General features: G+C 47.7%; 1 protein-coding gene across 2 annotated transcripts in view; it reads right to left on the reverse strand.

Moving 5' to 3' along the window:
- Positions 1 to 6,780: 6,780 nt before the first annotated feature.
- TTC14 (tetratricopeptide repeat domain 14) overlaps positions 6,781 to 27,827 on the reverse strand; it is a 109,058-nt gene continuing 88,011 nt past the window's right edge. For both annotated transcript variants that reach the window (XM_029616300.1, XM_029616299.1), the window contains one exon: positions 6,781 to 8,165. In XM_029616300.1, the coding sequence (XP_029472160.1) occupies positions 7,166 to 8,165 (1,000 nt within the window). In that variant the 3' untranslated portion in view covers positions 6,781 to 7,165. The remainder of the gene's footprint in view (positions 8,166 to 27,827) is intronic.

Here is a 27,827-nt window from a genome sequence, read left to right on the forward strand (position 1 = left end):
ACCTGCGAACCTTCAGTATAATTAATATCAAAGCAGAATGAAGTAAGTTTTAACAACCAATGACTAGATCAAACAAAATATTAACCTCCTAAACATCATAACTTGTGAAAAAACTGTATCGTAGTGTAGGTGTGCAATCTTTGAAAAATTCTGTAAAGAGAAAATACAATTAGCTGAGCGGACTCTCCTGCATATGATACCCTTGGGCGGGCGTCTTGACTGATCCTTAGTACTACAGGAACGAAAATTATCAGGTAAGAACCAATTTTCCTTTCCCTGTACGTACCAGGATCAGTCCAGACTGCTGGGATGTACCCAAGCTGCCCTAAATGATTGGGACTCGGAAAGTCCCGCTCGAAGCATACTGCTGCCAAAAGAATCCACATTCGGATCTCGGACATCCAGATGGTAATGCTTAGCAAACGTGTGCAAAGACTTCCAAGTGGCTGCCCTGCAAATCTCTTGGGACGATACACATTGGCTTTCTGCCTAGGATGCCGCTTATGACCTGACAGAATGCGCCTTGAGACCATCCGTGCCATATGTAAGACTAAGCAATAGCGTCTTTCAACCAGCGGGCAATAGTAGTCTTAGAAGCCTTATTCCCTTTCTTAGGACCACTCCATAAGACAAAAAGATGATCAGACAATCGAAAAGGATTAGTCACCTCCAAGTACCGCAAAAGAATCTGGCAGACATCCAGTCTCCTCAGATCCTGAGCCTGAGAAGTCCTATCCTCATCCGGAAACGCCGGTAACTCAACAGACTGGTTGACGTGAAAGGCAGGTACTACCTTTGGCAGAAAAGAAGGTACTGTCCAAAGCGAAACTCCAGAGTCAGAAATACGTAAGAATGGCTCTATACAGGACAACGCTTGAAGTTCCGAAACCCTTCTAGCCGAACAGATACCCACGAGGTACACCGTCTTAAGTGTTAAATCCTTCAACGTAGCCTGATTAAGAGGCTCAAAAGGAGAACCGCAAAGCCCACGGAGAACCAAATTTAAACTCCACGAAGGGCAGACTGCATGCACTGGCAGATGTAAGTGTTTGGCCCCTTTCAAGAACCGCGCTACATCAGGATGTCCAGCAATAGAAGTACCATCAACCTTACTTCTTAAACAGCCCAAGGCTGCTACCTGAACCCGGAGCAAGCTATACGCCAAACCTTTCTTTAAGCCGTCCTACAAGAATGCAAGAATGTGGACAATAGTGGCCTGCCGCAGGGACACTTTCAACCCATGGCACCAAGAATCAAAAACCTTCCACATCCGAACATAGGTGAGAGAAGTAGATGTCTTTCAGGCGTGTAGAAGAGTGGTAATTACAGCTTCCGGGTAGCCCTTCTTCCTTAACTGTCTCCTCTCATAAGCCAAGCCGCCAGACAGAAGCGAGCTGCCTGATCGAAAAGTACTGGACCCTGCTGGAGTAGATTCGGCAGATAACCCAGGCACAAGGGACCGTCCACTGTCAAGTTGAACGGGTCTGCGAACCATGGTCGTCGTGGCCACTCCGGAGCCACTAGAATAACAGTTGCCCGGTGGGACTCTATTCGTCGTAGAATCTTTTCCACAGCGACCAAGGAGGAAACACAAAAGAGACTGTCTGGAGGCCACAGAAGGATGAGGGCGTCCACCCCTGCCAACCCGTGCTCTTGTCTGCGACTGAAGAATCGAGCCGCCTTCGCACTCAACCGAGTCGCCATCAAGTCCAGTTGTGGGACACCCCACCGGCGCATCACGAGTCCCATCGCATCCTCGGACAGCTCCTATTCGCCAGGATCTAGCCTTTGTCCACTGAGAAAATCCGCTTGGACGTTGTCAGACGGGCCAGACTGCGTTCTACCCATACTATCAATCTGATCGCCTCGGTGGCTATCAGTTGACTCTTTGTAACCCCTTGACGGTTTATGTAAGCCACTGTGGTCGCTTTGTCTGATAGGATCCTTACTGCCCTGTGCCTGACAAGTGGAACAAAAACGGAGCAGTGCTAGGCAAACTGCCCTGGTTTCCAATCGATTTATGGACTACTTGTCCTCCTGAGCCATCCACTGACCTTGCGCCGAGCGCGACTGAGAAACTGCCCCCCAACTGGAGAGGCTGGCATCCGTCGTGACGACTATCCACTGAGGATTCTCCAGGTCCACGCCCTGAAGCAAGTGCTCTGGTACCAACCACCAATCTAGGCTGGTCCTGGCCGGTTCTAGCAGTGGTAAGGGCAAGTGGAACTCCTCCGACTTGAGGTCCCAAAGGGAGAGCAACGCCCTCTGTAAAGGTCTCATATAAGCAAAAGCCCAAGGAACCAGTTCCAGAGTAGATGCCATAGAACCAAGAACTTGTAAATAGTCCCACACTTTGGGTAAAGAAAGGTTCAATAGGCGCCTGACTTGGGACATCAACTTCTCCATCCTCAGCTGAGGTAGGAAAACCTTGCCCACCAATGTGTCGAAATGTGCTCCCAGAAATTCCAACTCCTGAGATGGGATCAGTTGGCTCTTGGCATAATTCACTACCCAGCCTAGCGACTGCAAATGGCGTAACACCAACTGAACCATGACCTTGCAAAGCGCCTCCGACTTTGCTCGATTGAGCCAGTCCTCTAGATAGGGATGAACTAAAATTCCTTCCCGCCGAAGGCATGCTGCCACTACCACCATCACCTCGGTGAAGACTCGTGGAGCCGTCGCTAGCCCGAATGGTAGAGCGTGAAACTGATAATGTTCCCCCAAGACCATGAACCACAGAATCCTCTGATGGTGTTCGTGGATTCCTATGTGAAGGTAAGCCTCAGTCAGATCCAAAGAAGCCAAAAATTTGCCTTTGTGGATGGCCGCAATGATGGACCTCAACGTCTCCATCCGGAACAGAGGCACTCGCAATGCTTTGTTGACTTTCTTTAAATCGGTCGGAATGAGCCCTCCTTCTTGGGGACTACGAAGTAAATAGAATACCGACCAGTCCGACGCTCAGCCGGTGGCACCGAGACAATTGCCCCCAGGGCCTTTAATTGATACAGAGTTTGAAGAACCACTTACTGTTTTGTCTGAGACCCGCAGGGTGACACTAGAAAGAGATCCCGAAGAGGGCGAGCAAATTCCAAAGCATAACCGCGATTTATAATATCAAGAACCCACTGGTCTGACGTGACCTTGACCCACTCCTTGCAAAACAGGGATAGTTGTCCCCCGATCTCCGGAACGGAGGAATGGGCCGGCGCACCTTCATTGGGGAGCATTGAGGAGGCGAAACTGTGAGAGGTTCTGTCACGCTGGGGCCGCTTACCACGAAAGGAATGTGCCCAGGCCTGAGACCTAGCAGACGTCTGTCGAGGAGCAAAGGAGGAGCCCCTATCTGTACATAAATGGCACTGACCCCGAAAACGACCACGGAATGTGCCGAAAGAACGAGAAGGTCTGAGCTTGTCTTTAGGCAGCTTGTAAACCTTGTTGTCTCCCAAGTTTTTAATCAGCTGTTCCAGCTCGTCCCCAAACAACAGCTTCTCTTTGAAAGGAAAGGACCCCAGCTGAGACTTAGAAGAAACATCAGCTGACCAGTTACGGAGCCACAGAAGCCTTCTTGCTGAAACTGCCGAAGACATAGTACGAGCCGAGGTACGAAGAAAATCGTACAAAGCATCAGCCGTATAGGCCACTGCCAATTCCATGCGGTTCGCTTGTTCAGTCTCCCCCGGAGGAAGCTCCTGAGTTGTGAGCAATTGCTGAATCCAGCGTAGGGTAGCTCTCTGCATCAGGCTGCTACAGACGGCCGCCCACATTCCAAGCACTGAAACCTCAAGATTTGCTTGAGTAAAACTTCCAGTTTCCTATCCTAAAGATCCTTGAGAGCTGCCCCTCCCGTTACCGGAATCGTTGTGCGCTTAGCTATGGCTGTGATGGCCGAGTCCACCTTAGGAATCTTATGAAGATCCAAGGACTCACCTGGCAGCGGATAAAGTTTTTCCATAGCCCTGCTAACTAGCAAAGAGGCTTCCGGAGCATCCCATTCCCAGGACATAATCTGAAAAAGTTTTGGATGAAAAGGGAAGGTTTGAGGAGGAGGTCACAAGCCGGATAAAACGGAATCCCCAGAGGAAGAATCCGTCACTGGCTCAGGAGCCGGAATATCTAGTTTTTGCAGTACATACGGATCAGTTCCTCCTTGTGGAACAAGCGGAGCATTTGCGGATCATCCCCCTCCACCGGAGCGGCGCTATCTACGTCATCGCTCATATCCACTGAGGAGGGGTCCGGGATCGCACAATCCGTAGGCATGGTGGGAGCTGGAAACTCCTAGTTAGGAACTGGACGAGGAAGCCGTATTCCAACACCTCCCTGTTCTTCCGCTGGCTTAAAAGTCTTAGCCGGAGGAGGAGACTGCATTTCCCAGTCAACCTCAGCTTCCAAATATGCCTTGTGTAGCAGCAATACAAACTGGGAAGAAAATGGGTGCTACCGCTTTAAGGGCCCCCCCCCCCACGGGAGGAGTGGAGCCCGGAGGCAGTGCTGAGGGAGGAGCTAAATCAGGCTGTGCAAAACGAGGCCTGAGGGCTCAGAGAAGGTGGGGAAAGCAGAGGGAGATCTCCTCCCTCCGAGCCCTGAAGATCAGGACCTGAGCCAGGCAAGATGGCCACCGTTCCCGCCCCGAGCGGGACCGGGCCAGGCCTCTGCCTCCAAGCTGACTGACTGGTCCCCGAGGCGCGGGAGCGCGGCAGAGCCGACTTTGGCAGCAAAATCGGCCACTGTGAGGGTCCCTCGCCCCCGGGAATACATCGGGAGCAGCGGCTCTCCACAAGTGTCACAACAATGCGCGAAAATATGGAAGTGCAGGAGGGTGAAGAAATCCACCCCTTCCAGAGGCCTGGGAGAAAATTGGCTGGCTAGGGCTGAGTAACCAAAGTAAAATATGCCCAATTCAATTTTAAAAGCAGTGTGTCTGTTTTTTGGTTTGGTTTTTTTTTTTTTCAGTCAGCAAGCAGGGGGATTAGCTTCCCTGACTTCAGTGCACAGGTATACGCACCCACCATAGACCAGATGAATTTCAACTTCTGAGTCTGTATAGGAGGGGGGGAGAGGGACCAGCCCACCAGTAAATCTCCCCCCAACTCACCGGGAAGGAGTCAATCTCCGGGTATAAAGGCCGTAGGCCACTGCCTAGCTGTGCCTGCCCTTAAAGAGTGTTCCATATGCTGGACTTTCACCTTTTTTTTTTTTTTAAACTTACAGTATGTTGATCTAGCCAGATGTATAAGGAAAAAACCTTACTAAAACTGATTAATTAAGCAATAGCTTTCTATAAGGATCAGGACCGCAGGTTATGCCATCCTCTCATCTGCTGGAGCCAGAGTATACTGAAGGATCGCAGGTGGCACACCAGGTTATCCTAGGGGGTGCTTTTCAGCTTTTCTCTGACTCCATCTTCTGGAAGAGAGGCATAACCCAGCAGTCTGGACTGATCCTGGTACGTACAGGGAAATTTAGTGTTGGGGTGACAGCCTTCAGTGGTGTGAAAGAGGACCACGTAGTGAAATCAGTTCAAATAGAAGATGATATTTCCCTGTGAGGGATCCATTCCTTCAATATTGTTCTTCCATCAGAGGAAACTGGGATGAAAGCATAACTTGCACATCTTGCAAATGGCAAGTCCACCACTGTGGAAGGTCTATTGGACTTAGAACCTGAGTTTAGTTGTGAAGAGATCTGATCTCCCCTTCCTCTCAAGCCTCATAGAATTCTTTTTGAGTCTTGTTTAAATCTGTTTCCTTGATGGCCTTTGGTAATTTTAAAGAAAAGAGTATTCTCTGCATACAACAACCACCTCTTCTAGGGGTAATGATTCACTTCTTTCTGAATTTTCTCACTTATGATGTAGGCCAGGACAGGTAAGGCTCTCTCAAGTCCAATATGAGCCACCTTTGAGATGTATGTAGGCAATCAGTTTTTTTCTTGGATAAGTCTTTGATGCATCCTATTAAAGCACATGTTTTCTAAGGCTTTAATTTCAGGAGGAATCAAGGATCTGAGTAGTTCGGTCTGCTTCAGCATGAGTCTGCAGGTCCAAGAGGGCTGATAAGCCATTTGAAGACGGTGCAGGCAGAATCACAACCTGTCTTTCCAGAGGATAATAGCAGGGAAGCACCCGCTCTAAGAATCTCAGTGTGGGTGTGCAGACCAGGAAAGGCTTATGCCTTGGATGCAGAAGTAGTGAGAGCTATTGTGGCTTCCTCCCACCCGGTCTGGCTGGAGCTTAAGCATGTCCCACTTGTCTGGACTGATCTGGCATGGATGATAAGGAAGGTGAAATTTAAACTTACCTGCTAATTTCTTTTCCTTTAGCCCTGCCAGACCAGTCCAGAAAGAGCCCCCCACCCAAGGGCTCAATCTGACAAGTTCAAAAAAACTAACAAAGAGTACATTCTGAAGGTAGTTGCCCAAACATGACATTGGTGTAGGGATTATCTAATTCCTGGGTTAACAACTATGGAGTAAAGATTCTTGACTGCATCAGGTTTAGGTTGGGGTGGCATTTGGAAACAAAACCAAATGCCTTTAGTTGTGCTAGCTTAGACATAGATACTGTAGCGCTGAAAGAAACACCAGACTCCTCTAGGGCAGGGCTTCCCATACCTGTCCTGGAGACCCCACAGCCAGTCGGATTTTCAGGATAGCCACAATGAATATGCATGAGAAATTTGCATATACCGAGTTTCCATTGTATGCAAATTTATCTCATATATATTCATTGTGTCTATCCTGAAAACCTGACTGGCTGTAAGGTCCTCAGGACAGATTTGGGAAGCCCTGCTCTAGGGGAGTGAAGTCAGCGTTGAGCTTTTTTTTTCTCAGTCTCCATCTGCTGGCAGGGGTAGGGACATAACTCACTGCCTGGACTGATATGGCAAGACTAGAAAGGAAAACAACAAGTTTAAAATGTCACCATTCCTGCTCCCCTCTCTACTTTGAAAGCTTACATGTGGTCTAAGGTCAGACATCTACTGACAGACCATTCATCCTGTCATGACCTCTTGCTATGTTTCAAAAGTACCAAGAACTGTAAAATGTGTCATAATCCTGTTTAGAGGACAGGCCCTACACAAGTTACAAATTTTATATTATAACACAGAGATCATAATTTTTAAATTTGCTCAAACAAACCAATTTCTTATCCAATTTATTTGTTTTTTTGTTTATTTCCTCTTTCTTTTTCAAACTCAGCAATCTGGCTGAATATATTTAGCAAATTTTGGGGTAACTTCTTTTTACCAGAAGTTTCACCATAATCTTTGTGATCATGTGGTTTTTGTTCTTCAAGATGCTCAGTTTTAAGATTTTTTCTAAATCTACCTTCACTATCTTTATCATCTTTTCTTTGATATTCATTCAGAATAAAGTTATGGCTACCTGGCTGATTTTTTGTTCGACTGGAGATGTACGATTCAGTGTATTGGTCACTTTTACACCTTTCAGTTGAGTTGTAAGAGTTAAATCCCACTGAGGAAGGAATGTGCGATTCTTGACTGGACTCAGACTTTCTATGCAGTTTTCTTCCTTCTACGTCTTTGTCAAGCCGTCTAGAGTAATATGATGCATATTTTTCACCTGGCTTACTATGAGAGGAATCTGTGGAATCCCTCCTACTAGATAAGTACCTCTCTGTTCTAACATCACCCTCAATTCTGCTGCAACTTGCCTGAGTTTTGGAGCTGCTATATGAATCCCTTGAATTTTCAGACCTACCTCCAATGGTTTCCAAAATTTCAGCCGAAGATGAAGACAGAGAGCGGTCCCTTACTTTCTCTGCTACAACTGCCTTTTCACAAACTACTCTGTCTTGCCTCTCCAGTAATTTTTCCATGTCTTGCTTTTGGTTGAAGAAAGAAGCAGAAGTATCCGCTGGGGGTGGGAACCATTCATCTTTTGAACTGTAGTCTTTCTGATGTGAAGAAACCCTAGACAAACGCTTCTTGGAATGGCTAGAGGACTCCGAATGTTTTCTCCTCCTTTTCTTGCGTTTTTGGTGACCAGAGGAGGTGGAAGATGAAGAGTAGGAGGAAGAGGATGAGGAGGAGGAGGAGGAGGAAGAGGATGAGGAAGAGGAAGAATGTGCTATATCGGATGAAGATTCACTTGAAGCAGATGAGGAGGATGATCTTTTCCTCTTCTTTCTCAGCCTACAAAATACCAATAAGCTTATGAAATATTCCCAAAAGCCACCTGTCTAAACTGAGCACTAGTAAACATTTGGCACACTCTTGGGAAGGTATTACTATTTCTTTTTCCATAACGCAGAACTCCCAACTGTACTCCCATTTGAAATTAATCTCTAACACACACCATCAAATGTGTTATACCTGTTTTCCATTTTAGAATAAATTGATTACATACATACACAAACAGATAAAAAACATCACCCTCAATTCACATTAAATATCAAAGAAGTTATAAAAAATTATAGAATATGAGCAGGACACAAACATTTTTTTTGTTACAAATTATGTCAGAACATAAAAAAAATGTGTATACAATCTATGTCAGAACCAGATGTAGTATTAATATTAACAAACCATTTTTAAGCAAAGGAAAAAAATGTACATAGTTTGTATAAAAACATTTTATGTTCTGACAGTTAATTTGTAAAAACTTTTGTATCCTGCTATTCTATATTTTCTATATTTTTTTATAACTTCGTGTTTCCCAGATTCGCATGTCCTATTTCAAGTATTTCTTATTTTTTTTTTATTTAAACTCCTGACTGTTTTCTTTAGGTTCCATTCCGACGCAGTGTATTCGAAACATGGCCTGTGTCAGGGGACCGTGAATCTAATGACACAATTTATGTGGTCTGATGCTGACAAATGAACCCCCTTGCTTGCCTATACACAATAAAAGTGTTTTGTATTTGATGCAGTTTTGCTACTACAGAAGCAAAACAATCGCAAATCAAACTTTACTTATATCTAGCTTCTTCAGAGTCTACAAAATAAAATCATAAATTTTAATGCAGTTAAGGTAAAAAAAAAAATAAAAATTAAACCATAGAGAAGGTTATAACAAACAATCTTTCAAAAAATGGAAATATTACTTACCGAATAATTTCTTTCCTTAGTGTAGACAGATGGACTCAGGACCAATGGGTTATATATTCTCCCCTGCTAGCAGATGGAGAAAGTCAGGTTTCAAAGCTGAATACACCCTAGATTCATCCCTGCAGTGACCTCAGCCCTTCAGTATTCTCTTCAAAAGCCATTGTGGACATACTATTGAAAAACTTGATTAAAATCAACTTGACTAAAAACGGATAACTGTAACTGCACTCAACCAAACGCTGAATCCCAGCAAGATTATAGATGCTCTGATCTAGGGATTGGGGTAATGGCTTACCCACATTCTCTTGGAATCGATATTCATTTCACAGGCGATTCCTTGGCACTGTTCTTGGGCAGCCGTGGGCAGTATGCTGAGTCCATCTGTCTACAATAAGGAAAACGAAATTATCAGGTAAGTTATTTCTCCATTTCCTAGCGGGTAGCCAAATGGACTCAGGACTAATGGGATGTACAAAAGCTACTCCTGATAAGGGTAGGAGGCTGCCTGCAGTCCAGTTAACACTGCCCTTGCAAAGGCTGCGTCTTTTCAGGTCTGAAAGTCCAGGCGATAGAACCTGAAGGAGGTGTGTAAGAAGGAACAAGTCATCGCTTGGCAGATGTCGACGAGAGACAGCAGACTAGCTTCCACCTAGGAGATTGCCTGAGCCCGAGTGGAATGAGCTTTAACCTGAAAGGGTAATTGCTTTCCTGCCTTCACAGAGGCTCCCGAACCACCTTCTTGATCCAGCAAGCTATGCTAGCCTGCGAAGCTGGTTCGCCCTGCCTTCTTCCACTGTGAAGAACAAACAAGTGGTCCATCTTGCGGACTGGTTCTACATTTCCATATTCTGCACCAAAAGCCTACTTATGTTTAAAATAGTGGAGGCGGCAATATTCCTCCACGTCCTTGTGCCTATCTAGGGATGGCAATGAAATGGAGTGATTCAAATGAAACTTTGAGACCACCCTGGGCAAGAAGGATGGAACAATACGAAGTTGTAACGCTCCTGGAGTCATCCAGAGGAACGGTTCCTGACACAATGCCTGTAGTTCAGATATGCGACGAGCCAAGCACATGGCCACCAGGAATACCGTTTTCAGAGTTAACAAGCGCAAGGAAAGACTGCGCAGTGGCCAAAAGGAGGGCCCTGCCAAAAACTCTAATACTAAATTAAGATTCCACAAGGGAACTGGCCACCATCAGGGTGGACGTAGGTGCTTTACCCCTTTCAGAAAATGGGCCACGTCCGGATGAGCTGACAGGTGAGTTCCAGTCACCTCGCCCCCGACACAGGAGAGCCACTATCTGGACCTTCAAGGAGTTAAGGGTCAAACCTTTATTCAAGCCGTCCTGTAAAAATTCCAGATTTAGTTGGAGTTTGACAGTCTTAGGGAAACAGGCCTCAAATACACTCCAGACCCGCACATACTCTAAGGACATAGAGAACTTCCGTGTGCGGAGTAAGGTGGCAATTACTACCACTGAATATCCATGCTTCATCAGGCGAGCCCTCTCAAAAGCCAAACCGTAAGACAGAATAGAGTCGGATCTTCGTGAAGGACCAGTCCATGCCGAAGCAGGTCCCTGTGCGGAGGGAGGCACACGGGGGGGTCTCCATTAGGAGTCTCCGCATGGCCACTTTCCACAGATACCTGGGCCAATCTGGAGCTACTAGTAGGATTAATCCCCTGTGGTGCTAGATTCTGCAAATGACCGTGCCTAGCAGGGGCCACGGAGGGAAGGCATATAGCAAGCCTTCTTCTGGCCAGGTCTGAACGAGAGTATCGATCCCCAGGGACCACTGATCTCTTCTGCATCATGACATGCGGAAAGCAGATTGATGGACGGGAGGCCCAGCGATCTACCACCAGTTGAAAGGCTTTGGCCGACAATGCCCATTCTCTTGGATCCAGACTCTCCATGATTACAGTCTGCACTGATGTTGTCTTTTCCTGTGATGTGGGAAGCCAAGATCATCTGTAGATGTATTTCCACCCATTCCTTAAGGAGATCTATCTCTCGTGACGCTTGCTGTCTCTTGGTTCTCCCCTGGTGGTTGTTGTAGGTTATCGTTGTTGCGTTGTATGACATTACACGGACCGCTTGACCCTGGAGTATATGGCTGAACTGTAGACACATCAATCTGACTGCCCAGGCTTCCAGGCGGTTTATGTTCCAGAGTGCCTCTTCCTTAGTCCAATGCCCCTGGGCCGTCAATTTGTGACAGTGAACTCCCCAGCCCCGAAGGCTTGCGTCTGTCGTGAGGACCAGCCAGTTTGGTGGCTGGTCCTCATGACAGACTTCCTGCAGCCACCACTGGAGCCGAGAACATATTTCCATCGGTAGGTGGAGGCAAATTGAATAGTCTTGAGACAGCGAGTTTCAACATGACAGCAGGGAGCGTTGACGTGGTTGCATGTGTGCCCTCGCCCACAGTACTACCTCCAGGGTTGATGCCATCAAACCGAGGACATGAAGATAGCTCCATACTGTTAGGTGCATCGTATTAGTCAACCAACTCACTTGGGGCATCAACTTCCTTATCCTCGTGGAGGGGGGAGTGGGGGGCAACCTTGCCCTGCTTGATGTGCAACCGAACTCCCAGAGATTCCAAGGACTGGGAGGATTTGAGTCTGCTTTTGTCCATGTTTACAACCCAACCGAGTTCCTGAAGCAGGGAGGTCCACCCTGCTGGTCACCTGGAAACTCTCTTCCATGGACTTCGCTTGGATCAACCATTCATCTAAGTACGGGTGCACCAAGATTCCCTCTTTTCTCAGTGCAGCCGCTATGACCACCATAATCTTGGAAAATGTTCTGGGGTCAGTGGCCAGGCCAAAGGGCAGCGCCTGGAACTGTTAATGGTGGCCCAGTACCGCAAAGCGTAGGAAACTATGTTCTTGCCGGATTGGAATATGAAGGTAGGCCTCAGAAAGGTCCAGGGAGATTAAGAACTCTCCCAGTTCTACAACCATTATCAGGGAGTGCAAAGTTTCCAAGCAGAAATGAATTATTCGTAGATATCTGATGACACTCTTGAGGTCCAGGATTGGGCAAAAGGAACCCTCCTTCTTGAATATGATGTAATAGATGAAACAATGCCCCATATTTCCTGGGGCGCAGGTACTGGAATTATAGCCCTCAACCTGAGGAGCCTTACTAAGGTAGACTCCACTGCCTGCTTCTTATGCTGGGAATGGCAAGAAGACCTCATGAACATGTACCGAGGAATGCTGCGAAATTCTAGCACGTATTCTTCGTGTATGACATCCAGTACCCATTTGTCCGAAGTGATCTCGACCTACCGCTGGAAGAAGAGGGACAGTCGACCCCCTATCTCCTCGTTCCGAGGGTGAGTCAGTAAAACATCATTGGGGGGGTTCAGGACGAACCTGAACCCGAACCTGCCTCTCTTGGGCTGTCGACTCTGAAAGAACTGAGACCTCCCAAAGGACTGAGACCTCTGAAGTGTCGAGTTTTTGTAGGGCCAAAAGTGTTGGAAGCCTCTGATTGACCCCTTATGGGTGAGGTACACTGTAACTGCTTTCTCTTATCTTCTGGTAGCCAGGGCACTGGAGATTCACCCCATTTACTGGCCAGCTTTTCCAATTTGCTTCCAAAGAGGAGTGATCCCTTAAAGAGCATCTCTGTGAGATTTGCTTTAGAGGTTGCATCTACTGACCAGTTTCGCAGCCATAGCTGTCTTCTGGCCGCTTCCACCAAGGCCACTCTTCTGGCCTAGGTCAGAGTCCGTATCAGCTAAAAAGGCAGCAGCGGGTTCCATAACCTCTCTGGAATTCGCTTGAGTCATCCACCTCCTGAGAGAAGAGCAGGCACGAACGAGCTACCACAAAAAGAAGCAATCTGTAAGGTATTTCCTATTGCGTCAAAGGCTTGTTTAAGGATGGACTCCATTTGCCTATCATGTGCATCCTTCAAGGCCATTCCTCCCTCCACTAGGATATTTGTTCGCTTCGAGATGGCACAGACCAGCGCATCCACTTTAGGTAAACGAAGACGTTCTCTCGCTGCTGGATCCAGTGGGCATAGAGCTTCTAATGCTCGTCCACCTTTAAAACTCACTTCAGAATTGTTCCATTCCAGGTCAATCAACTCCTGGATGGCTTCCAGCACCAGAAAATAGCAAGAGGCTTTCTGTAGAGAAACCAGAATGGGATTCTTCTTTGGTTCCGTCAGAGTCTGGCCTAGGAACTTCAATGGCTTGAGAAACCAGGGCCGGCAATTCATCTCTATGGAAAAAAAACGTAACATGGTCTGATATGGTTCTAAACCACTGGGATTTCCCCATCTTCCAAGTAATCTGGATCCCCTTTTTAGTCTGAGGTCCAGGTCCCTGCCAGGAATACCCTTGGTGAGGCGATTCATATCTTGAGGTCTGCCGACAGGGCTGGGAATGGGAGGCATTACTGGCTGGAGTTCCATCCGGGCAGGGGCAAGTGAAGCAGACTGTGCCTGTACAAAGGCTTGAAGGCCTTGAAAAAATTCCACCCAAGAGAAGGAAACTGGGTCCATGCCTAGCCCAGGAAGTACTGGGGTAGGTGCCACTGGATTTCCCTCTCCCCCATGGAAGACCCAGCCCCGGGATTACTCAGATCTGGGGTACTTCTGGTTAAGGTTGTGGCTGACCAATCCTCTGATTGGGAGGAGCTGAGCTTAGTAAAGACTGGGGAGGCCAACTCTCCCTGGACCTCCTCACACTGTTGACATAAGTAAGAATCCAGGTCAGACTGTGTAGTCCTAAATTGACAAGCAGTGCAGAGAGAATGGCACTTATGTTTCTTGGTTGCCGGAACCATTAGGGACAGCAACTGCGTGTTCAGCCGGCTCGCGTTTAAAAATTTTGTACGCAGATTTCAGGTGCTTACAGTGAGGCACACCTACAGCCTGTGTGCATGGCTTTACCTAAATTCTGTGTCTAGAGAGTTGTGCACTTAAGTATGCACACGATGTTGTATGCAGCATTATGCCCACAGCGTGTACACAGAGCCGGCACACCCCATGCGTATTGACGCTCTATGGTGGGCAATACAAGATGCACAAAACGTGAGCAAGATGGCACCGCCATGGCCTACCACGCAGTGTGCCTACCAAGTCTAACCCACCGGGGGGCTACTCAACCTGCTCGGAAGCCTACTTCCCCTTACCCCAATGGGATTGAGAACGACGTTGGTAGGGCACGCCAAGCAAGAAGACCGGAAGAGGTTTTACTGAAACCCCTCCAATGTCTCAGAAACTGGAGGAATCTTTTTTTTTTTTTAAACTTACCTGGGCTCAGCGCTTACCAGCTGAGTATAGAGACGGTCTCAACTGGGGGAGGGACGTTTAGGTAACTCCACAGGAGAGCAGGGCTCAATCTTTCTTCAATTTAACAGTAGAATTTCTTCTTCTAAAGGATACAGCAATTCCCACTGGGAAAGCACACCCACATCTGCTAGGAGATGGAGATATACTGGAGGGCTGAGGTCACTAAAGGGGTGTATCTAGGGCACGTCAGCTTTGAAACCTGACTCCGTCTCCATCTCCATTGGTCCTGAGTCCATCTGGCTACATGCTAGGAAAGTGTTCATTATTTATTGGGATGGACTGTCTTCCTTTTCCAGACAGTACTTCAATACCCAGAATTTAGGTTGTTTGATTAAATCACAACTTTGAACTAGAAGTAAAAGGAAAACTGCTAGAGTACAATTATTTGTACCTATTTTATCTTGAAATCATGCTCTAAAAATAGGTAAAGTTATAGACAAAAGGCAAATGGGTTCTTACCTGATAATTTTCGTTCCTGTAGTACCACGGATCAGTCCAGACTCCTGGGTTTGGCCTCCCCTCCAGCAGATGGAGACAGGATGCCACCTACAGTCCGTCAGTATTACTCTGTCACAAAACAGAATGGTACGAACCAAATGAACTATATACAGTAACCTAACAACTCAAACTGGTTCACTAACCCCCAAGTTGGAACAGAACCCATGATATCCCATAAATCAAGATCTGCAGATTAAACCAAAGAAAAGCTGAACAAGTGGACTCTCCATTACCTGCGAACGCCAAATGGGTGGGACTCTGGACTGATCCGTGGTACTACAGGAACGAAAATTATCAGGTAAGAATCAATTTTACTATCCCTGTACGTACCCGAATCAGTACAGACTCCTGGGATGTACCAGAGCTCCCTTACCTGGGCTGGGAACCAGAGAGGTTTGCTCTCAGCACACCTTCTCCAAATCCCCCCGCACCTGGGTCCTGGACAGTGCCTGGCAAACGTATGTAACGATACGGTAGTGCCTGGCAAACATATGTAACGATTTCCAGGTAGCCGCTCTGCAAATCTGTAGCGAAATTTGCTGACATTCCGCCCACGATGCAGCTTGAGCACGAGTAGAATGTGCCCGAAGCCCTTTAGGTAAAGGCTTGCCTTTCAGCAAGTAAGCAGAATTGATAGCCTCCTTCAACCATCGGGCGATAGTGGACTTTGATGCTACGTTACCTCTTTTAGGGCCACTCCAGAGCACAAAGATGATCCGAGACCCGAAAACTGTTGGTAATCTCAAGATAATGCAGCAACGCCCTACGAACATCCAATTTCTTTAAGTCCCTAGAGAGAGGATCAGAATGGTCCAGATCCGAAAAGGAGGGGAACTCCACACATTGATTCAAATGAAAAGAGGAGACTACCTTCGGAAGAAAGGAAGGAACCGTCCTCAAGGATACTCCAGAATCTGAAATCCTCAGGAATGGTTCCCTGCATGACAAAGCATGAAGCTCAGACACCCGTCGAGCAGATGAAATTGCTACCAAAAACATCACCTTCAACATGAGATCTTTCAATGTCACTCTTTTCAAAGGTTCAAACGGTGCAGCACACAAGGCCAAAAGGACCAAATTTAAATTCCAGGATGGACAAGGATGTGACACTGGTGGCCGTAAATGCTTTGGTCCGCGAAGAAAACGAGAAACATCCGGGTGAGTTGCTAATGGAACTCCCTGAATGTTACCGCATAAACACCCAAGCGCTGCTACCTGCACCCACAAGGAACTACATGATAATCCCTTAGCTAAGACAGCTTGAAGAAAACACAAAATATCCGGCACGGATGCTTGCGTAGGCAGAATCTCCCTGTCTATGCACCAAGCCTCAAACACCTTCCATACGCTCACAAGACAGAGACGCGGAAGCCTTACGTGATCTCAAGAGCATAGATACTACCGCATCTGAATATCCTTTGCTCTTCAGACGCTGCCTCTCAAAAGCCTTGCCACTAGATAAAAGCAATCGACCTGGTCGAAACGTACTGGTCCTTGATGAAGCAGGTTTGGGAGATCCGGAAACCTCAGAGGAACCTGCACTGCAAGATTGACTAGATCCACAAACCATGGATGACATGGCCAATCAGGAGCCATGAGGATCACTTCGGACAGGTAGAGCTCTATTCTCCTGAGTACCTTCCCGATTAAAGGCCAAGGCGGGAAAACATACAGCAACACATTCGTCAGCCAGGGAAGTACCAGAGCATCTACTCCCTCTGCCTGTTTCCCTGCAGTGAGCAAAGAAGCGTGGAGCTTTGGAATTCCAGAATGTTGCCATCAGATCCATGCAGGGCATGTCCCACGTGTCGCATATCAGTTGAAAAGCTCCCTCGGCCAGTTCCCACTCCCTGGGATCAAGACGATGTGGACTTAGAAAATCCGCCTGAACGTTGTCAACCCCCGCTATGTGGGACGCCGCTATACTGACCAGGTACTGTTCTGCCCAGCTGATCAGCAGACGAGCCTCCAACGCCACCGGCTTACTCTTGGTTCCGCCCTGTCGATTGATGTAGGCCACTATGGTCGCATTGTCGGATAGAACTCTGACCGACTTCCCCCTGATGAGTGGGAGAAAGGCCTGCAACATCAGGCGCACTGCCCTGGTCTCCAGACAACTGATGGACCATTGTGACTCCTCCTGGGACCACTGCCCCTGCACTGACTTCCGTAGACAAACCGCTCCCCACCCGGAGAGACTGGCGTCCGTAGTCACTACTGTCCATTCTGGAACAACCAAGGGAACTCCACGGCTCAGGTTGTCCGAAAGGAGCCACCAGTCCAAACTGGCCCAGGCTGCGACCGTTAAAGGTAACAGCAGATGAAATTATTCGGAAACCGGATTCCAGCGACAAAGCAAGGCGGATTGCAACAGTCGCATGTGAGCGAAGGCCCATGGAACCAGCTCCAGGGTTGAGGTCATGGATCCCAGAACTTGCAAGTAATCCCAGACCTTCGGTGGATGTTTGGTCACCTGTCCCTGCAATTTGACAATGCGGTCTGCCGTGAGGAAGACTCTGCCCAGATGAGTGTCTAACAAAGCCACCAAAAACTCCAAGGATTGGGAGGGAATAAGATGATTCTTGGACAGGTTGACCACCCATCCGAGGGCACACAGCAGCTGAAGTACCCGGTTTATCGCCTCCTGGCAAACTACCTCCGACTTTGCTCGAATCAGCCAATCGTCTAAATATGGATGCACCAATAATCCTTCCCTGCGCAGTTGCGCAGCTACCACCACCATGATCTTGGTAAACATTCTGGGGCGGTGGCAAGGCCGAAAGGCAGAGCCTGAAACTGGTAATGCTGGCCCAGAATGGAAAACCACAGAAACTTCTGGTGATTGGCTCTGATCCCGTCATGTAGATATGCCTCCGTCAGATCCAGGGATGCTAGAAACTCCCCCTGCCGCACTGAAGCAATCACCGACCATAATGTCTCCATGTGGAAGTGGGGTATCCGAAGACATCTGTTGACCTGCTTTAAATCGAGAATGGGCCGGAAGGTTCCCTCCTTTTTTGAAACCACAAAGTAAATGGACTAGCGACCTCGTCGACGTTCCACCGGAGGAACAGGAGTAATCGCGCCGAGGTTGAGAAGGTGCTGAAGAATCTCCGGGATCACCCGGCGCTTGGTTGCATACCCGCAGAGAGAGACCAGAAACTGATGGCGGGGCCGCTGTACAAAATCTAAAGCGTAGCGATGTCTTATCACAGATTGGGCCCACTGGTCTGTCATGAATTTGGCCCACTCCTCGTAAAACAGAGACAGCCTGCCCCCGACCACCGGTACCAAGGAGTGGGCCAGCTGTCCATCATTGTGAAGGCTTTCCTCCCGGAGCAGACTGGAAGTTACCAGGTCTACCAAACCGCCGTCCCCAAAAGGACTGAGACCATGACTGTTGTCTGTTGGAGTTTTGGCGAAATAAGGAAGCAGGTCATCGAGATGTCCGAGATTTTCGACCCCCACGAAACCGAGATCTGGACCCAAAGGACCCTCTAGACTTCGGCCTGTCCTCAGGCAATCGGTGTACTTTATTCTCTCCGAGTGACTGTATCAGATCCTCCAACTCCTTGCCAAAGAGCAGTTTGCCCTTAAAAGGCAGAGATCCCAGCTGGGTCTTGGAAGAGACATTTGCCGCCCAGTTTCGCAACCACAACAGACGGCACGCCGAAACAGCAGAAACCGTGGCCCTGGCTGAAGTGCGGAGCAAATCATGAAAGGCATCGGCACTATAAGCAATGACCACTTCAAGACCCTCTGACAATGCCTCATTGGCTTGCAGCTGCTGAACCCAGCGAAGGCCCGCACGCAAAGCAAAATTGCTACACATAGCCGCGCGGACCCCAAGCGCTGAGACTTCGAAACTTTCTTGAGTTGAATTTCCAGCTTTCGATTCTGCAAGTCCTTGAGGGCCGTCACTCCGGTAACCGGGATGGTAGTCCTTTTCGTGACAGCCGAAACTGCCGAATCCACTTTGGGGAACCGAAGGAGCTCTAAGGCCTCCTCTGGCAGAGGATACAGTTTATCCATAGCTTTGGCTACCTTCAGTCCTAAATCTGGGGTATCCCATTCCCGAAAAAGTAAATCTGTGGCTGAAAAGTGAAAAGGAATAGAGGAAGGCGGAAGGCGGCCCCTGCAAGCCTAACACAACCGGGTCCGTAGCCCCCCAGCTGGGACTCTTCCTGGGGAGTCTCAATACCCAGTTCTCGTAAAATGACAGGGATGAGAGGGCCCAACTCGTCCCTACGAAAAAGCCTGACTACCTTAGGATCGTCGCCATCCATCCCATAAGACCCACGCAGACCTCCCTGCGCTGGATCTGCCTCCCCTTCAACCCCCCTCGGAGGCTGGGAAGGTAGCTGTGGATCCTCATGATCCTCAGAGTCTGAAGAATCAGAGACATCCTGAGGTGTACCAAACCTCAAAGGTCCCTGCGACTGCGGGCAAACAATCTCCTCCACGGGCTTAGCCTTTTTCTTTGGCCTGGCCGCAGGATCCGACAAGCCAGTCATCTCTTCCCCTCTTCTTGCCTGCTTTTCTGGCTTTGAAGGCTCTGGGCATCAACAGCTCAAAGTCAGATGTAAACGACGAATCTGAAGAAGGATCATCGATATCCCCTGCCGGGATATCCCTTAAGCCATGTGGGCCAGGCCCCCCTGAGTCGCCCCCCTCAGGGGCTATCTTTTGCAGGGATAACTGCAACGGGAGATTTCCTTCCCCCACCGCTGCATTTGCTGCTGCTGCTGCGCTCACTGCTGCGAGCGAATCCAAAATGGCGCCCGTAACCTGCGCTCAGCAGGAACGGCCTGAAAGTCGGGGGCGGCAGCTCCCCGAAGGCACCAGAGACAGTCTGGACTCACATCACAACCCTCAGTAGGGTCGCAGAAGCTTCCTCTCCTCCTGAGAGGCAAGAGGAACAAAGACCTTCCCTTGACAGCCGCGCGCGGCACCACAAGCCTTACACGCGGCTCTCCTTGGCATTGCCTAACACTCCAACCCCCAAACTTCTTTTCAGCACCACCCGATGACAATGCGGCAAAACGGAGCGAGGGAAGCCCGAAAGCGATCGGAGGGAAAGGAGAGCCCAGAAAACGACAAAAGGCAAAATTTGACAAATTTTTTTTTTTTTTTTTACTTGCCGCAAAGCCTCCGGGTCCCGATCCTACTGGGGGGGAGTGAGCCGGGCTCCCCGGTATCACCCCCCAGTACTGTATGTAGCTGGAAATAGGGTTCTCAACCCTGCACCTCAGTGGCCTCTAAAACCAGAGGGGACGGTCCCCTCAGGACCTAGCAACCCTCTGGGAGGCGGAAGACTGTCTCCTGTAGCCCAATTTTTTTTTTTTTAAACTTGAAATCAAATACCTCTGTACCTTAAAACTGTCTAAGCTATAACTAATCCTAAGCCAACACTAAGTAATTTCACAGACTGTAGGTCAGGGGTGGGCAATTCCGGTCCTCGAGGGCTGCAAACCAGTCGGGTTTTCAGGATATCCTTAATGAATATGCATGAGAGAGACCTGCATACACACTGCCTCAGTTGTATGCAAATCTATTTCATGCATATTCATTAGGGGTATCCTGAAAACCCGACTGGTTTGCAGCCCTCGAGGACCGGACTTGCCCACCCCGCTGTAGGTTTTGCATCTGCCATCTGCTGGAGACTGAGTAATACTGTCGGACTGTACGTAGCATCCTGGTATTTATGGCAGAGTCCGTCAAAACTTCTCTGTCTCCATCTTCTGGAGGGGAGGCAAAACCCAGGAGTCTGGACTGATCCGGGTACGTACAGGGAAACCATTTTTCATAACTTAAAACTTTCTAAATCTAGTTCTGGGCAAAAAAGAAAAAAAAAATGTGGTATATTCTCAAAAAGATTCCTGTCAATCTCAAGGTCTGCACTAATATAGTACAAGGATGATCTTTTGAAATGCAGCACCTACAACACCACAGCATACCAAAAAAGAACTATGTAGTCAAAAGCAACTGAATAACTACGTCTATGTAATTCAGAAGAAAAAGAGGCGCGTGCAACATTCATACAAATGGCCATCAAGTTTGCCATTTTTTATTCAAACATGACACTATTCCCAGGAGAAACTGCCTACAAAAGGAAATCGCACAAGCAGCAATGCATCTTTCTTTGCACTATCTTCATGCAGTAACTATAGTTATTTTTTTCCATTTTAACATATCAGACATGTGACACCAATACTTACATTCACTAGAATGGATGTTCCCAATTGTCAACTTTGTTATACAGATCAATGTGGCTAGGTTCTAGAAGTGTATTAGATATTTAGAAAACTGGATTCCTTTTACTGAACCAACAAGAAAATGAGTACAGTGCCTAGATACAATTTTGTATGTTGATCCAATTAAAAAAGTATCACAATCTGCAAAGGATCTAATATATAAGGATTTCAGCTATTAAGTAAGAGATATGCAGGGAGCAAGCCGATACTTAGCAGTAAAATAAAGCTACTTTCCTGTAACAGGTCTTCTGTCTGGATAGCAGGATAATCAGCCATACAAGTGGGTGATGTCATCCAAAGCAGAGCATTTCTTAAAAAGCTTTAGAACAGTCTGAAAAGTTTTTCCTGATATGCAGACTTCCCATGCTGCCACTGCCTCGTAGGGCCCCCTGTAGTCCTACAAAACCCTTAATTCCTAGTGGAACACAGGATTTGGTGAGAGAGGTAACTGTGGTGGGGCCACTTGGCAACAGTGATCATAACATGATCAAATTTAAACTAATAACTGGAAGGGGGACAATAAGTAAATCTGCAGCTCTAACACTAAACTTTCAAAAAGGAAACTTTGATAAATTGAGGAAAATAGTCAGAAAAAAACTGAAAGGTGGAGCTGCAGAGGTTAAAAGTGTTCAACAGGCTTGGACATTGTTTAAAAATACAATCCTAGAGGCACAGTCCATATGTATTCCACGCATTAAGAAAGGTGGAAGGAAGGCAAAACGATTACCGTCATGGTTAAAAGGTGAGGTGAAAGAGGCTATTTTAGCCAAAAAATCATCCTTCAAAAATTGGAAGAAGGATCCATCTGAAGAAAATAGGATAAAACATAAGCATTGTCAAGTTAAGTGTAAAACATTGATAAAACAAGCTAATAGAGAGAATTTGAAATGAAGTTGGCCATAGAGGCAAAAACTCATAATAAAAGCTTTTTTAAATATATCCAAAGCAAGAAACCTGTGAGGGAGTCTGTTGGACCATTAGATGACCAAGGGATTAAAGGGGCTCTTAGGGAAGATACTGCCATTGCAGAAAGACTAAATGAATTCTTTGCTTCCGTGTTTACTAATGAGGATGTTGGGGAGATACCAGTTCCAGAGTTGGTTTTCAGGGGTGATGAGTCAGACGAACTGAATGAAATCACTGTCAACCTGGAAGATGTAGTAGGCCAGAATGACAAACTAAAGAGTAGCAAGTCACCTGGACCGGATGGTATGCATCCTAGGGTACTAAAGGAACTCAAAAATGAAATTTCTGACCTATTAGTTACAATTTGTTACCTATCATTAAAATCATCCATTGTACCTGAAGACTGGAGGGTGGCCAATGTAACCCCAATATTTAAAAAAGGCTCCAGGGGTGATCCGGGTAACTATAGACCAGTGAGCCTAACTTCAGTGCCGGGAAAAATAGTGGAAACTATTCTCAAGATCAAAATTGTAGAGCATATAGAAAGACATGATTTAATGGAACACAGTCAACATGGATTTACCCAAGGGAAGTCTTGCCTAACAAACCTGCTTCATTTTTTTGAAGGGGTTAATAAACATGTGGATAAAAGTGAACCGGTAGATGTAGTGTATTTGGATTTTCAGAAGGCGTTTGACAAAGTCCCTCATGAGAAGCTTCTACGAAAACTAAAAAGTCATGGGATAGGAGGCGATGTCCTTTCGTGGATTACAAACTGGTTAAAAAACAGGAAACAGAGAGTTAAGGGAAAGGAAAATTAGTTCTTACCTGTTAATTTTCGTTCCTGTAGTACCACGGATCAGTCCAGACCGTAGGTTGAGCTTCCTGTCCAGCAGATGGGAAACAGACCAAAACTGAAAGGGTATCCTATATCAGGACAGAGCCTACCCTGCAACCCTTCAATATAACCATTGTCAAAGCAGATAAGAATAAAGATAACCAGGAAAAGATCAAGCAAGTAACCAGAGAACTCAAGCGAGTAACGAGAGAACTCACAAAAACTAAACAACTGCAAACATTGGATGGACTTTGTATAAGAACGCTCTTGCATATCCATTATCATCAAAACAGATGCTTCCGGTGCCTTTAAGGATTATCACTGATGGAAAACATCCATTAACCTGCAAAAAGAGCTTCGAGTGGACGGCAGAAAATACCGGGAAGGGTGTCTGGACTGATCCGTGGTACTACAGGATTGAAAATTAACAGGTAAGAACTAATTTTCCTTTCCCTGTATGTACCTGGATCAGTCCAGACTGTGGGATGTACCAAAGTTTACCTACAAAGGGTGGGACAGAGACAGTCCCGCTCGAAGCACCTTCCGACCAAAGGAACCAAATTCTGGCGCCCGTACATCAAGGTAGTAATGCCGAGCAAAGGTATGCAGGGATTTCCACGTAGCGGCCCTGCATATTTCCTACGGAGAGACAGATTGACTCTCTGCCCAAGAAGTAGCCTGAGAACGCAAGGAATCGGCCTTTAAGCCCTCCGGAACTGCCTGGCTTTGGCAGATATAGGCAGACGAGATCGCCTCCTTCAACCACCGAGCAATCGTAGTCTTAGAAGCCTGGTTGCCTCTATTTGGACCACTCCACAAGACAAAAAGATGATCGGAGACCCGAAACTCATTGGTGACCTGGAGGTAACACAGTAGAACGCATTTTACATCAAGGCGGCGAAGATCACTCCCAACTGGACCCGCTATATCCTCAGGAGAGAATGCGGGAAGCTCCACCAACTGACTGACATGAAAAGAAGAAACACCCTTCAGCAAGAAGGAGGGTACAGTCTTGAGAGAAACTCCCAAATCAGAAAACCGCAGAAAGGGCTCCCAATAGGACAACGCTTGAATCTCCGACACCCGTCTGGCGGAACAGATAGAACCCAGGAAAACTGTCTTGAGCGTCAGGTCCTTAAGGGTAGCCCGATGGAAAGTTTCGAAAGGAGCCTCACCGAGAGCCCAAAGGATTAAATTAAGACTCCACAAAGGACAAGTGGACCAGACAGGCTGCTTCGAATGCTTGGCACCCTTAAGGAAACGGACCAAATCTGGGTGAGACACTACTACGTGACCATCAACTTTACCTAAGAGAGAGCCGAGAGCGGACACTTGGACGCGCCACGAGCTGAATGAGACCCTTGGAGGAGCCCTTCTGGAGGAAGGAAAGAATCACAGAAACCGGAGCTGAACAAGCCAAGACACCCGATTTTCTGCACATACATTTTCAAAAACTTTCCAAACGCGGACATAAGCCAGAGAAGTAGATGGCTTCGAGCTCGAAGAAGGGTAGAAATAACTTCTTTATATCCCTTCTTTCTCAGTCTTCTCCGTTCAAAAGTCAGGCTGCTAGACAGAAACGATCCACCTGGTCGAAAAATACGGGACCCTGCCGGAGTAGGCGAGGGAGATGGCAGAGACGAAAAGGACCGTCCGTTTCCAGGTTTACCAGATCTGCGAGGGCCATTCGGGTGCAACAAGGATGACTGGTCCCCTGTGAAGTTCTATTCATTGGAGAACTTTTCCCACTAGAGGCCACGGAGGAAACACGTACAGAAGGATGTCGTGAGGCCAGGGAAGGACTAGAGCATCCACTCCTTCCGAACAGTGCTCCCTCCAGTGGCTGAAGAACCTGGGAGCTTTGGCATTGCTCAAAGTTGCCATCAGGTCCAGGTGAGGAGGACACCACCTGCTGACGATCAGATCCATCGCTCCGTCTGATAACTCCCACTCGCCAGGATCAAGACGCTGACTACTTTGGAAATCGCTTGCACATTCTCCTTGCCTGCTATATGGGAGGCTGCTAGGCGCTCCAGGTGACGCTCCGCCCAGGCAAAAGCCTGCTGGCTTCTAGGGCCACCAGGCGACTCCGGGTGCCCCCTATCGATTGATACAAGCCACCCTGATGGAGTTGTCCGAGAGGACGCAGACCGCCTTGTGGCAAATCAGAGGGAGAAAAACCTTGAGAGCCAGACGGACCGCCCGGGCCTCCAGGTGATTGATGTGCCAGTGGGATTGGACTGGGGACCAGTATCCCTGCGTGGCCTGTGACTGACAGACTGCTCCCCACCCGGAGAGACTGGCATTGGTCGTGACTACAATCCACTGCGGAGTCTGAAGGGACATCCCCCTCAGGAGGTGTGGCAGCAATAGCCACTATTGTATGTTGGCGATGGTAGAGTCTGAGAGCGGGAGAATCGTCGGAAACTGTTCAGACACCGGCTTCCAGCGGGATAGCAAAGCTTTCTGTAATGGTCGCATATGCGCAAAAGCCCAGGGGACCAGGTCGATAGTGGAAGTCATGGTCCCCAGGACCTGAAGGTAGTCCCATGCCGTGGAAAGCGGGAGCAAGAGAAGGTTGCGCACTTGGTCCATAAGCTTGAGCGCCCGAGCGTCTGGCAGGAACAGCTTGCCGACCCTGGTATTGAAGCGCACCCCCAGAAATTCCAAGACCTGGGAGGGCTGCAGATTGCTTTTGGGGAAATTGACTATCCACCCGAGAGAGGTGAGGAGAGCAAGGACCTAGTCGACTGCAAGCCTGCAGACAGTCTCCGACTTGGCCCGCACGAGCCATTCGTCTAGGTAAGGATAGACCAGAACTCCTTCTCGTCGGAGGGCGGCCGCCACAACCACCATAACCTTGGTGAAAGTGCGTGGCGCAATGGCTAGGCCGAAGGGCAGCGCCCTGAACTGAAAATGCTGGCCCAGAATGTTGAATCGGAGATACTTCTGATGCTTGTGGTGAATCGGGATGTGTAAGTAAGCCTCCGTCAAATCAGAAAATTAACTATAGGGATGTCAGCCAAGATGGCACTTCTGGAACTCAGCTCCTTCGTGGCATCCTTGAAGGGCTGCAGGATTTTTACCAGTTGACTCATGACTAACCAATCATGATGCTCTAGGGGACTAGGCACACCTATCTCCATTTCCAGAGAAAGGTCATGAAGGGGTGTCTGCTGCTCCACTAACCTCTGCAACATCATACAGGTGGAATTCCACCAGGTGCCAATGTCTTGAATGAGATGCTTGTGAGGCATCTCAAAATCAGTCTGTTTTTGTCGGAGAACCTGCCCCACCTTCACACTTCTGTGGAAGTGTGCTGCTATGTTCCTGCACTTGTGTATTAACATATGCAGGTATTCATTCTCTTGGTGATTGGACCCCAATTCCAGAGCTGACTTCACTACCAGGTGTGCAAAACATCGGATGTTCTGAAAGCGCCAGTCGCATATTGCCTTTACCATGTTTGCACCATTGTATGTGACAAAGAACCCTGCCTGAAGATTCTTGTCTCGCTGGTGTAGCTGCCAGCCCGCCAGCATCTGTCTGATGCAAGCTAGAATACTGGCTGAGGTATGGGCATCATCCATCAGGTGGGTGTGCAGTAAAGCCCACCTCCACCCTGATACTTGTTCACTAATAGAGCTGATGCCTGCCCCTGCCTCAGCCAGGTCCCATCAGTGTGTGCTGTGAGTGTGCAGCATTCATGGCAGTCCAGATATCGCAGGTGAAATGCACACTCCCCTGTGCCTTAGCTAGCAGTGCTTGGTTGCGACTGCGACACTTGTACAGGCTGGGGATGACCTTTCTGCTAAATATGGTTCTGGAGGGGACTTTGTAATTTGGAACTAAGACCTTCAGCAAATGCTTGAAACCCACATTCTCCACTACCTGCAAGGCTGGTCATCAAGGGCAATCATTTCCCCAATGCTCCTGGTTACATTTGAGGCTGCCTGCCTCCTTCCCCTGGTTAGCGTTACCGAACACCACCCCATTTCCTCCATGGTGGGTTGCGCTTCTGACACATGGCAGGGGGCTGCTGGCCTGTCACCTGACTGCTAGAAGGGGCTGAGGGCATGGGGTGACTCTGCTCCTTTTCAACCACTTTACGCTGCCTGGAAAAAGGGGTCCCCTGACTGGTACTGCCACCATCCCCAGATGGCAATACTGTGGGTGTTGCTTCTGCATATGATGCATCATGCCAAAATTAGTTAGATGTCCCATTTGCTTGCCTCTGCTAATAGCCCTGGTACAGTAATTATACTGAGCAAAATGCAGTCCTTCATCACTTTAAAGTGGCTCCAGATCGCAGATTCCTTTCATGATCCCTTCTCTATAGCCTTCGGGGTGAATGCTGGCACTGGAGTTGAAGTAGTGGGTGTACCCTGAGAAGCAATGACAGAGGCATCAGTCACACTCTCTGCCTGTGCTGACTGCTCTTCCTCCTCATCATCAGTTTCATCTCTCCCATGCAGCACTGAAGTAGAGGTTAAGACAGAACTAACTAATCCTCCTAACCCTTCTTCAGCTATTACTTCTTCCATTTCTGATGATGAGAATCCCACACAAGATGATTCTTTATCGGAATCAGAAGCAAACAGTGCCTGCGCTACATTTTCAACTCTAAGTCGAGTCTGCTGTCGCACTGCTACTTTTGGGTCTCGCCCTTTTGTCTTGCATTTCATTTTTTCATTTATTAAAATTTATTAAATCGCCTACCACAAGGAGGTCTAGGCAATTTACATCATCCACATACATAATAAAAACATGAAATTGACATGTGCAATAACACACAATTTTCATATGTTTCACAAACAATAATGCTCAATATCATATAAATGGAATGAATAATCAGTCACTCAAAATATATATCATTATCCTCACATCTTTGAGAGGATTTATTCTGCTAACACCACTCTAAAATA

This window comes from Rhinatrema bivittatum, chromosome 9, assembly GCF_901001135.1.
Source record: "Rhinatrema bivittatum chromosome 9, aRhiBiv1.1, whole genome shotgun sequence".
In the NCBI taxonomy this organism is placed as follows: Eukaryota; Metazoa; Chordata; class Amphibia; order Gymnophiona; family Rhinatrematidae; genus Rhinatrema; species Rhinatrema bivittatum.